The following is a 13,065-nucleotide window of genomic DNA, read 5'->3' on the forward strand; positions in this document are numbered from 1 at the left end:
TTCCAGCTTCGATCATGATGTATCTGTCAATTCTTCTTCCTCACCCTCATGTAATTCCTCCATTAATCAGCTTGCAGGGGCAACTTGTACTGCTTCTAAGACAGCTGATACTTCTGAGAGCTCTGACTGTCCATCCAGTGATGGTGCAGATGGAGGCTTAAAGATTAAGGTGTTGGAGTCACGTCTGGCAGAGATGGAGAAGAAGCTTAAGCAGGTGACCCATCGGTTGGTGGATGTAACTACCAGGGAGCTTGAAAAGCGCAAAGCTTACCAGGCCAAATGCGTAACAGAGAATAGGCTCAAAGATCAGGTGCGTGGGCTGCAAAGAGAAGTGCTTGCCCTGAGACAACAGACAGAGAAGGTACAGTCCCATTCTGAATCTTCAGCCCGCCAAACGCACCATATATTGGCCCAATGTCGCCAGCATCTAATGCGTATTCAGCCTGCAAAACCATCACAGTCCATGGGGGAGAGTGTTTCTGATTTTTCAAGGGTGTCCAAGGAATCAACTAACACTGCTAATCCAACTGACAAAACCATCACTGCTGTCCTTTCATCCGCTACCACCTATCATGTAACGGATGCATGCCACACACTTGATAAAGCAATAGATCTTTTGAATTCTCAATTTAAATCCCTTGAAAACCGTAAGAGAAAGTCCCTTACAGAATTTTCAGAGTCAGTCATTCTTAGTCTTGGTGACTTATCAAGTCTATCAGATGGGGATAATCCAAAATCTCCCCGGAGTTGCCCTCCTAGTCCATTGTTTTTTCCCACTAGTCCTCCCCTCTCTCCCGATACTTCCCCTAGGGGCTCAAAGCACACAAGCAAGGTGTCCGATAAACGTTTTGGTCAGTTCAAGTTTCCTACCAGAGCAGCTCATGGGGTAGGTTCCCAGGCATTCAGTAGTAGTAAAATCCAGAGGATCAGGTATTGCCATTGTCTTTTAGAAGTGGAGTATCTCAATTCTTTCTTGGTAGAAGTTTCGTCAAGTGCTGTCGGAGAGGAGAAGGTCTTGCAGATTTTGTCTTGTCAACGTATGATAGAAGCTGAAGACAGGGATGGTGTCATAGAAGTCCTGCTCCCAGTTGACAAGAATGTCTCTGGATATGCTGCTGGCCTTTCAAAGACAATTATTAGAGAGGCAGAGAGTGAATTCTTGGCAATGAAAGAGCCAATTGAAAGCTATCCCACCATCGGATCTAATGAGATAAGTGCAGTCTACACTGCCTGTACCACCTTCTTCACTAGTAATTGGGAATTTTCACATTCCTTGGAAAAAGATTTGGAAGTGAAATGTGATGATCTTGCCAAGATCCTTGCTGACGAGACAGTAGCCAAGAAGAATGAATCACCAAGTGAAACCAAGAAAGGACTAAAACCAAAGGAATCTGGATATAATAACCCGCAGAGGATAGCTGGAAAGAATGACTCTGGTCTAGGGTTGGATTCTGACTTGGCACCATTTGCAGAGGGAATTGCCTATGAAGAGGCATTACGTGTTGCTATGGAATGTGTCAGCAGTGAGCTTGTCCTTGCAGAAGCTCTTCAGTGTGTTAATTCTACAATTGAAGACTTTGTTGGAAAGATTGATTCTGAAGAGCTGAAGTGCAAACGAGTAATAAGTTTGCTGAGGGGTGTTTGTACTCAGAGGTTTGGCCTAATCAGGGATGCAATAGCAAGACAATTGGAAGCAACAAGTGGACTCATCAGACAGAAGTACTGGGATTACCTGCAAGAGAGTGAAGATGAGATAGAAACAAAGACGGAAGAGAGCAAGAAGAAAAAGAAGAAGTCAAAGAAAGAACCAAAAGATACCTGTAAAAATGGAATACCAAAGAGCTTGGAAGAAAATCGTGAAGGAGCCACTGAGAAGGAAATTGCTATCTTGGTCTTGATGAAAGCTGTTCTATCTGGTTTAGGTGTTCATTTGAGAAGTGAATTGAGTACGTTGGCTGAAGGTAACAGCAACCAGAACAACGACAGCACTGGAGGTTTGTCCCTTGATGTAATTGGAGATATTGTACTTCCCAGTGAGATTATTGATTATTCTGATCATGTTGCTGGCATGGTCAAAGAAGATACATGTAGCAAAGAAAGAAGACAGGAAATTGTGGATACAAATGCAGTTGTTCGATCAAGGACCTCTACTTTAGAGAGTATCACTGCAGAACACTCCAGGAACATTGCATTGGTGAGAGAACGCTATGAAGCCATCATCAAAGGAGAGAGGAGATTCCATGAACAAGAGCTGACCCAGCTTCGTCAGCGACTTGTGACTGCTGATAATACAGTTAAAGGACTTGAAGATGAAATCTCAGCCATGGGGCAAAGGGATGAAGATTCTCCCAGCAAAATAAACTTTGGATTGTTAGCTAGAGGGCAATTAGATCTGAAAGAAGCACATGAACAATTATATAAGATGAGGATGGCTGTCTTAGAGCTGTCAGAGTTGCATAAGATAAAGTTCAGTGAGATGGAGAAGGGGATCCAAGCAATTACAAGATGTTATCAGAAGGAAAAGGAGGATCTCCATGCCATCTATCAAGAAAAGCTGAGTGAGGTCCAAGACATTGGTAGACGAGACCTGGCTCACGCCCAGCACCACTACCAGAAAGGAATCACGGAGATGGAGCGCCAGCTTGAATGCCAGACCAAAAGGCTGAAGGAGGCTAAGGTAAGCCCACAGCCTGCCAATCAAGATTGAAGACACACCTCTTTGCCTGCATCGCATCCTGCATGCTTCTAATCCTCTCTCTCGCTCTCAAAAACAAACTGAGTGTTCTCTCACAAAACCTTAATCCAAATCAAGGGAGAAACTCTGAAGGGATTCCCAGAATATCAAATTTGCTCAAGCTGTGCTTCTCATACGACTCATCAACACCATATAATACATGCACAAGACTGTCTTGTCTAATGGGTAACATGCACTGTGTTGGAGAAAGTCCCCCAAGCCTGACATGCATGCTGACTTTTTCTTGTCCTGTTAGGATAGTCTTGGTCTTAATGATGTTTCTCTGTTTCATCATTTTATTCCTTGTCGAGTCCAATTCCTCCCATTGTGCTTATTATTTAGGGGTTTATTTTACCCTGTCTGCCCATCTTTTGTCATGTTACATGTTCCCCTTTCTGTTTTTGATTTTTGTTTTATTTGCATTTATATCCTGTGTGTGGCATGCATCGTTCCCTATAATTTTCCATCAAGAGAATGTCAGAATAATGTGAAAATCATTCATATATTCATAGATTCAAAGCTTAACACTGCTTGCTTATTCACTAAATAATAGTATGTAAGGCTAAATTTTGAAAAATGTAATTTCTATATGATGCGGACAACAGATGGTAAGTATAATCACTTTCTTTCAATGAATGTTCTTATTTGATGGCTTATTTTACATTTTGTTTTATGTTTCATTTAATTCTAATTTTATTCTTTTTTTTATCCATTTTCATCAAGGTGTATATCGTGAAATTTCAAAGAAATACCATGCAAAAAAATTTTAATTGAATTTTCTATATTCTGAAAAGAGAGGGATATGAAATGTGATAAAAGACTCTACCTTGCAAAATTCAAACCTCTATGTATTAAACCTGTTTGATTTTCTGATAGAATCCCAAATTTTAAAATTTCATGTCACTTTAGATCTTAGTCTTTTTGCAAATCTGTTTATAGAATTTGATATAATTTCTGCACGAACTGAACATAAAGGATGTCAAATGGAGACTCTGAAGTTTTCCCAAGATTTTAGAAAGTGTATTTTTAATAAGCTCAATAAAAATACTTTGCCTCATAAAAATGTTATTGATCAATAAGAATATGTCTAAATAACCAAACTTTGGTTGATGCAACTGAAATGAATAATCATGTGACATTCCATGTGCAAGTTGTTCATGAAGTTAAGAACAAGTTTTCAAACAGCTGTGTGTGAAACAGACCCCCCCCCCATGCTATAGGTAAATATGTCAGTCTGACACAAGTGAAAATCGACATACATGTATATAACATTTCACATTGAATGATGTAATCATGTTAAGTAACAGTATAGTTTATATAGCAGCATATATTAACAGCCTGAATATCATTACTGAGCAAAAACTTATAGCTTGTGATAAAAACCTAATTACCTTTGAGTATACTTAGATTGGCTTGTGCATGGAAATTTAGATTGACATCAATTTCAACTTTGCCAATGCTATAGGATGTTTCTGATTTTTTTTCCATTTTAAAAATTGGTTGAAGGTATTCAAATGGAAGACATGTATAGGTCACAATTGACTGCAGGAACTGAATTATAACTAGAGCTACAGTTATTTGTGAAGGTGTACAGTTTATGATGTATTTATTCATTTATTTATTTGATGCTTGATAACACAATATAGTAATATACATCAATTGAAATATAAAGACAAACTGAAATAGATCATCAAACAAATGCAGTTTTCTAAGGAGTGGGGATCATTGAATGCAGTTTTCTCATTCCCAGAGATTATCGGATCTATTTCAGATATCATACCTGGATTATGTTACTATTCCTCAACCACTATCGTACCATATTGTAAACAGATTGTATGATTTTTGTGAAGAGGATGTACGAAGGTTGTGCATTAGCTTTACAATCTTCATAGGATTTTTGTTCACTCTATATGTCTACCCCAAATTGTACCATCACTGTACGGTCAGCAAAGCCGCCTTTAGTTTCTGCGCATACATTCGTAATTCCGAAGCTTCGTTATTCCGAAGGTTCGGTTATTCCGAAGGTTCGTATTTCCGGAGGTTCGTAATTCCGAAGGTTTGTTAATCCGAAAACGAAATAAGGTTCGTAATTCCGAAGGTTCGTTACTCCGTAAACGAAATGAGGTTCGTAATTCCGAAGGTTCGTTAGTCCGAAAACGAAATGATTAACTAACCTTATTTCGTTTTCGGACTAACGAACCTTCGGAACAACGTACCTTATTTCGTTTTCGGATTAACGAACCTTCGGAACAACGAACCTTATTTCGTTTTCGGATTGACGAACCTTCGGAACATCGAACCTTATTTCGTTTTCAGATTATCGAACCTTCGGAAAGACGAACCTTCTGAATACCGCCACAAATGTTCAGATTAACGAACCCTTTTACGTTTTCGGATCAACGAACATCGAGGTATAGGCAATTTACTTGTTTCGGAATTATGAACCTTCGGAATAAAGAACCTTCGGAATTACGAAGTGTAACCAGTTTCTGTATAATGATCATTCAATCTGCCTATGGGCTACAGGCTTATAGATTTGTGAAATTTCCATTGAACAACCTGTTAAGGCTGCAGTGCCTATGTACTTAGTCCTTGAAGATCATATGAGAGACCTGTAGGAACTTATTTCATTGAGGGGTTGTAAAATATGGAAGATACAATGGCTCCTATTCTGAAGTTGGTTTTAATTTAAACTCTGGTTTAAAGTTGTAGTTTAACTATGGATAGCCAATTGTGACATAAATCTCAAACAGCAGAGGTTCAATTTATCAGCCAATTGAACTCTCAAATAATTCTTAACTGTCTTGGAAAGATGAATGTTATAATTGTCTTCATCATGGAATAATTCAGGAAGAGCACTGTAAAAATGAGAAACATACAATGTAAACAAATTTTGACATTTTTGGCTTTCCATAATCAGAATACGGGCCAATTAGTTGATATGTATTGTAGGGTCATGGTAAGGAGAATTTTACATTCATTGGCATTATTCATTCTATAAGTGAATTCATACCATAGCCATCTATTTGTTAGTGCTCTTGTCTGCATCTGTTACCTACTAGAATCTTATGGTCCATGTTCAAATCTTGGGGAAATGGAACATTCAGTTTTAAATACATGGAAAGTCTTTAAAGCTAGTATTATACTTTGTTTGAAAAATAATATTCAGAGAAAAATGGTGATTATCATATTGAAAATCCTGTAATTTTTTTAATTTTTTTTTTTGGAGGGGGGAGGGGTTAACCACTTTCAATAGTGCATTTTATAGCATGTTAGACAGAAAATGTAAAATGGAATTAATCATAACCTTTCACGCTATTTTGTATTCAGAGTATGATTAAATAACATTCTAATAGCATGTGAAACGATAATTGTATTTAACCAAAGTAAAGAATAACAAATGCTAAATGTATTTCATTTACAATAGAGCCAGCACTGGAATTTAGAATGCAAATATAATAGAGTTTTAAAAAACGAGCATCTGATGCTTTAATTTTGATATATATATATATATATATAGAATGCTTCATAGAAACAAAACAATAGAAAAAATACTGTAAACACAAGAAATAGCAGCAAGGATATTTAGATATAAAATTATTGAAGTGTTCTAAATTTTCATTGCATGTCAAGATTTTAAGGCCACTAAACATAATATGTGCATGGAACAAAAACACTTTTCAATCAAACTTTAAGCAATGCATTTTGGTTGAAATATGTATTTCTCATTCTCAGGAGTTTATGATTTTCAGGTAGTTTTAACTATTTGAATTGCCTGTACCCTATTAATTTTGTCTGAAATTAGCATATGATAAGAATGCAATGATTTATGCATCATGTGTTGAAAAACCATTGGCTTGTATGATTGGAAGGGTTTCCTCAAATATGAGTCATGATGTTCCATCTAATCATTAATATCATGGGATGTCATTTCAACTAAAATCATGCTGACAACTTTGACGGTGCACCTTCCAATAAATGTATTTATTCAGAGTGATGTGAAAACTATTGAGCATAGTGTCTCTTTTAAGAGCTACTTTTGCAAATTCTCTTTTTCCTAAGTGCTAGCAATTTATATGGAATATGATAGGAAAGAAAAAAAGTACTGAAAATATGATACCATACCTAGTGCATTATACAATGCAGTTCCTGAATAAGAGCTGTTTAACTTATAGTAATCATTAGCAATTTGATAAATACAACAAAATCACTGTTTAAAAGTTTGAATTGGTAACTTTTTGTAAAACTCACTGTTATATCCTCAATTTTGAATTGTGTTATATCCATATTTTAATTTGTCAAAGTATGAAAATGACTAGAAAATTATTGATAGTCTGAAATTGTTTGAGGAGGAAACAAGGATTATTATAGATCTTATGAAAGCTGCATACCTCTTTTGGGTTAATATTTATCGCTTTGTAATTGACTTTTATTTGGAACATTATTTGAAGGGGTGGATAAGGGATGATGAGACTGCCAGTAAATTATTATAATCTTAGATTTTTGCCATATCGTTTAATGCATCACTCTATGTATATTTTTAGCTAAATGTTAAAGACTTGGGGGGGGGGGTATACCCTATGAGCCAATGGGATAGCCATCATTGTAATGTGTTCAGTTGCTTGATATTATGAGATATAGGGCTTACACTTAGACAGGACTATTAAAATGTAAATTAAGGATGATTTTTCACAAATGAAGGTTCTTGTCAATCCAGCAGTGGTATACAGTATTTTCTGTTTTTGTTTGTAAGATTGTAATGATACTGACTGAAAAACATTTAGGACAAGTTACAAAACAAATATGACCTACCAAATTAGTATTATTTTGTAATCTGTATCTGCAACTTTATAGTTGATTATACTTTTATGCATAGATGATACTATATTTAAAATAATATAGTTTTTAGCCATTTTATGATTATCTACTCCATATCCTGTGGTTCAATTAGTCGTCAATTTGACCTGATTATTTTTTTTCTTGTTTTTACAAACTAATTTTGCATTTTTAAAGTATGCTAATATACCTGTTTCAGACAACCTTAGGGATTTTGTGCACAATGTATAACCTCATTGGTAGAAGCTTGTGTTCTCTGAGCATAATCTTATCAATATTGTCATGGACTGTAATCTGCATTCAACTGGGGATTTAATTGTGATTTTTATTCAGACTTTAAATCATTGTAAAACATCCTCGGGTAGATGTTTAATAAAGCTGTGACTTTATAAATAAATGGAAGATGATGTGGAAGAGGTTTATCGTGGTGATGGATTGAGTAGAAGAAATAATCAGTTGTCTCACGATGGATCAAACGTTGAAGAGCGACGTTTCGTCTGCAAGCTGCTACACTTCATCAGGCAATGACCCTCAAGCACCCAAGCAAAATTAACAGGGACAATGGCATTGAGATCCCTGATCAACAGTTACCATCCACCGATCACAGCTCGCGGCGCCCGTACCAGCGGATGCCTGACACCAGCGCGGATGCTGATTGGCCTTTGGCATCGACCAATCAGAGCGTGCGGTGCCCGCACCAGCAGACACCAAGCACCGGCGCGGACACTGATTGGCCGGCGGTATCGATGAATCACAGCGCAGCTCACACCCGAGTGGAGCCGGGCATACCAGCCCCTTGCCGACGCTATATAACCCATGAACAGCAGCGTCTTTGGTATCGATGAATCACAGCGCAGCTCACACCCGAGTGGAGCCGGGCGCACCAGCCCCTTGCCGACGCTATATAACCCATGAACACCAGCGTCTTTGCTCATTGCCTGACAAAGTCTAGCAGCTTGCAGACGAAATGTCGCTCTCCAACTACATTTGATACATCGTGAGACAACTGGTTATTTCTTTTACGCAATAAGATGGAACATGTTCTATCTGCACATAGGGATTTATTATTTAGACCAAGAAATGGTCACCCTAAGCTACTGACCACTGCATGTAGTTTTTAGTACTGCTTATGCAACCAAATTATAGCATTATTCTGGTTTATTTTTTTCTTAAAATATGATTCTCATTTTAATTTCAATAGAAATTTATGTCATATTGAGAAAAATTGTCTCTTTAAGTCTATTTTTTATGAAACTTCCACAGGTAATTGGCTGAATGTTATTTCAGGTTACTAGGTTGCACAAGATTGGTAGCTATCAGTCATGTGTATTACAAAGAGCTTTATGAAACACCCATTTAGTCTTTGTAACATTGGATACCCAGCAAAAATTATCTTGTTTATTGATTGATATGAATCCAACACCTCTATTTTAAACTAATTTATAATGAGTTTGCATTTTTCCTTGTATACAGTACCTGTGCAATAGACGCGTAATCTAATATTAAAAAGATATCATTATCTTGGGACCTGTTTCACAAACAGTGAAACCTAAATTCATAGTTAAGTGCAGTGTTGATTAGATCATTCTCAAGAGACTACATGTACATGAATCCATCGATGAGAAGTGTGTTCAGAGTTTATTGTGTATTTGCACTGTACGTATAACATATCTCTTTGTGAACATTCCCCATTAATCATATTGTTCATCTGTATCAACAGGCAAGAGTTTTAAAGCCAATAGATTATATGTAAGGAAACACAATATAAAATCTAGCTTTCAGCACATGAAATCTACTCGCTGCTTTTTACCCATACTATTTTCATACTTCACATTATTTCTTTCTACTACTTTGTTGTCATTGATATATATATCATGAAGTATGACTGTATTAATCTGATTATACCTGCTACCCCTACTTCTGCTACAGGAAGAACGGAATGAAGAGCTTCTCCAGGCCCAGCAGAGGAACCACGCCCAGATGGTAGAGGAGATAGAGAGAAAGCATAGAAAGGAGATGGAGGATAGAGAAACAGAGAGGAAACTAGAAAAGGAGAAAGAAGATGAGTCTGTCACCACGGGTGAGTTTATATTCTCATCATCCTTCACTCAAAGTTCATTTGGCCAGACTTAAGGAGTGTTTCATAAATCAAATAGGAAGTGATGTACACTGCTCTCAGCCAATCAGATGCAATGATTTCAGTAGCTTATAACCGTTTGTCAGTGAAAATCACTATTTGTTTTATGAAATGCTCCCATGGTGTTATGAATCTCACTTAGATCTTAACATGGTTGTTATCCAATCGTCTTGATCCATGTAAGAGGCACCTTGGTTGTGTGTTCTATGGTACTTTCCTCGAGATATATGAATCTACCGAATGGCTATAATGATCAGGGAATTTCATCCTCAAAGCTGTTCTATCATTCGGAAAACTTTTCTGTTTGCATTATTGATAAATCAACAGAGTATATTAATCCTGATGCCTATCCAGCATCGCCTCAAGTTAAGTGTTAAATTCTGGTGTTAGTGCTGTGTTATTATAAACAATGGCTTCCATGCAAACACCAGGAGTTAAAACAAACTACCCTTTCGTTTTCCTCTTCATTTGGAAGGAGCTCTCTACACCCCCCCCCCCCCCCTTAGGAAATAAAGGGGGAAATTTTTAATTGAATCTGAATGAAGTAATTTTATGTTCATTCAGGGGGTTTAATCCAATGAGCGCTTGTCAAACAGCTGTGGCCATTAATGCTATTTTCAAATTTAATGTGTTTGAAATAACTGTAAAAAACTGTTGTTTTGTCCCTTGCAGCGATATCAGTATTAAAGGCAGCATATGAAGCTGAGCTTGAGAAGGAGAAGCGCTTATCACAGGAATCATATCCAAAAGATGTTGAGACCATCATGAAAAGGCATAGGTGAGTTAAGATCAATGATTATAGCCCTCATTCTCAAATCCAATTGAAATTAAACCATGGTCTAATTCTGGACTAAAGTTATGAGAAGCTATACTTCTCAAACAATTGTTTCAGATAAGTTTACTGGGATCTTCTCCCATGTTGAAAAACTATTTTATTTATCATTTTAACAATGATTTTGCTTTGTGCTTAAAGTAATGATAAATTAATCATTTTGTTATGTTCATGTAGTTTGCATTGAGTTGGCTATCCATCACAACTTTAAACCATGGTTTAAATACCCTACCAAGGGCCCCTTGGTAGAGCAGTTTTGTAACTGAAAGGGCTACCCTGTTGAAATAAAACGGAAATAAATAAATAAATAAATAATAAAATCAAACCAGAGTTCAGAATTTGGGCCTATGAATATCATTTAATTTCATTGAATAACTGGAGTGATGTATGCCTTCAATATATAATTCAAATAATATAAATAAAGCAGTTTGGGCGCAAAGATGCAAAACATTCCTTGTAGACATGTGAAAAAATAGTTCAAGTATCTAGAAAATACTGTTATATTCCAAAAGTTTTCTATGTTTCCCAAATTGTTTGATTACATGTTGCATAGAGCTAGTCAGTTTAAGATGTTTTCTCCTTTCTGCAGTGTTGTTTGGAAGATTGCTATCTCTATGTGTATGTATGTATGTGTGTTGTTTTGTGTTGTTGCCATTTTTTTTCAAATTGGCAATGTCATCCTGTGCTTATTTTTGATGAATATGTGTGTGATGATCTACCTAATTTTCAGTATGACAAAGTCATATACTACTTTGGTTAAATTCATTTTGTCGTGTAGTTCCTAATTAACTGTGTGATGATGTAACCTAATGTTTTTCTTAACATGTAAATAATGCAATCCCATTATGTGAATATACACCACTGGTTTGAGAAGCAAGAGTTATAGGAATGATAAGGAAGGAGCTCTCTACATAGGTAGATGGAATGTAAGAAAAAAGTTGAGTATGAAATAAAAATAAGTTTATAACAGAGATGTAAGGTGCATTATGATTTGGTCCATTAAGAGTTCAATCATGATCAAATAGTGAAATCAAATTTGTTTATTATGAATTCAGATATTCCCTTTCATAAATGCTAAACTTGTTGATTCACTATTTTACCAATTTGTGGCATAAAAAATAAGTTGAATTTAAAGTAGAACACCTGTAATTTAATTAGAAGAATACAGTACATACATGTATTCATCCTTCAATTCTAGATTACACTAAACAAGTGTTTTGTCATGTTTTCCTTATCCTGAAATAATGCCTCAAATATTTAATTTTTATGATAGGGTGTAAAGTGTACCCCCTTTTTTCCCCCTGATTTAGGCCATTTTTATATCCTTTTCACTGTATGCATATACATCACCTTTTTAGATGTTTTTTTATGCATAAGCATTTTGTCCAGCTAGTAATGATTTGGGAGAAAAGCTTCCATAAGTGATGACTTCATTTGCTGAATACTTTGTTATTTGACACAGAGAGGTAGTTACACAGATGAACAGAGACTGGGTCATCCTGTCTACAAAGTTCTCTGAACAATGTAAGGAGAATACCATGTTAAGTAAAGCTCTGCGTGCCATGCAACGCTCACAGAAAGAGGCCCATGAGAAGCTACAGAAAGCCCAGGTAGATAATAGAAGGAAAGTCTCATCACTTGGAGAGCAACTTGAAAGAATAGAGATGGAGGAGGATGAAGATGATGATGATGACGAGGAGGAGGATGAAGGGCAAGATGCAGAAAAAGAAAGGAAATTGAAGGTGTTAGAGGTATGTTCATAAACACAAAATTACTTTTTACCTGTGAAATTTTATCCTGAGAGGATTGTGTGTCAACCATTTTTATCCTAAGACATACAAGATAGCGTAGGCTGAGAGTTAGAATTGAAAAATTAAAGATATTAAGTATCAATAAGTAGAGATTCTAGGATAAAAATGAAGTGTTTGAATAGGATTGTTATCACTTTGAACCAGAAACAATGATTACTGCATGATAATGCAAAAAGTCAGCCAATCTCTTGGGATATTACACAAATGCTTGACATGACATTAAGGACACAGCTTGCATACATGTATATGTATTATTAAATGTAGAAATTGATGAGCTGTGGGATCTTTTATGTATTTTTTTTTTCTGTTTTCTAGTTCACATGAGAAGTTTTAAAGCTCCCAAATTGTCATGGCTGGGCAGTTGATCAAGTGAAGTTAAAAGGAAAAAATGTGGGTTGGACTATTCCAATTGATGAATAGATGAGATTGTGCAAGTTTTTTTTAGTTTACTAAACCTTTAGGCCTGTATTCTGAAGTCAGGTTTAACTTAGACCATGGTCTAACTCTGTGCTAAAATTATGGAAAGCCAAAAGTGTCAATTTTTTTATTAAGTTGTATGTTTCTTATATTTACTGTGCTCTTTCCTGATTCATCGATGGTGAAGACAATCATCTACATGTATTTATCCTTTTTAGACAATTATGAATGATTTGAGAGCCAAATGAGCTGAAATATGATATCTCTACTGTTAGGGATTTATGTAACAATTGGCTAT

At 36.2% G+C, this 13,065-nt stretch overlaps 1 protein-coding gene across 2 annotated transcripts in view; it reads left to right on the forward strand.

Moving 5' to 3' along the window:
- LOC129269589 (protein outspread-like) overlaps window positions 1–13,065 on the forward strand; it is a 47,257-nt gene that overhangs the window by 26,452 nt on the left and 7,740 nt on the right. Inside the window, exons 9-12 of one of the 2 annotated variants that reach the window (XM_064105114.1) lie at window positions 71–2,677; window positions 9,500–9,650; window positions 10,380–10,485; window positions 12,002–12,290. In XM_064105114.1, the coding sequence (XP_063961184.1) occupies window positions 71–2,677; window positions 9,500–9,650; window positions 10,380–10,485; window positions 12,002–12,290 (3,153 nt within the window). The remainder of the gene's footprint in view (window positions 1–70; window positions 2,678–9,499; window positions 9,651–10,379; window positions 10,486–12,001; window positions 12,291–13,065) is intronic. The other variant, XM_064105115.1, reaches the window with a different exon arrangement.

This window comes from Lytechinus pictus, chromosome 10 (assembly GCF_037042905.1).
Source record: "Lytechinus pictus isolate F3 Inbred chromosome 10, Lp3.0, whole genome shotgun sequence".
NCBI lineage: Eukaryota > Metazoa > Echinodermata > Echinoidea > Temnopleuroida > Toxopneustidae > Lytechinus > Lytechinus pictus.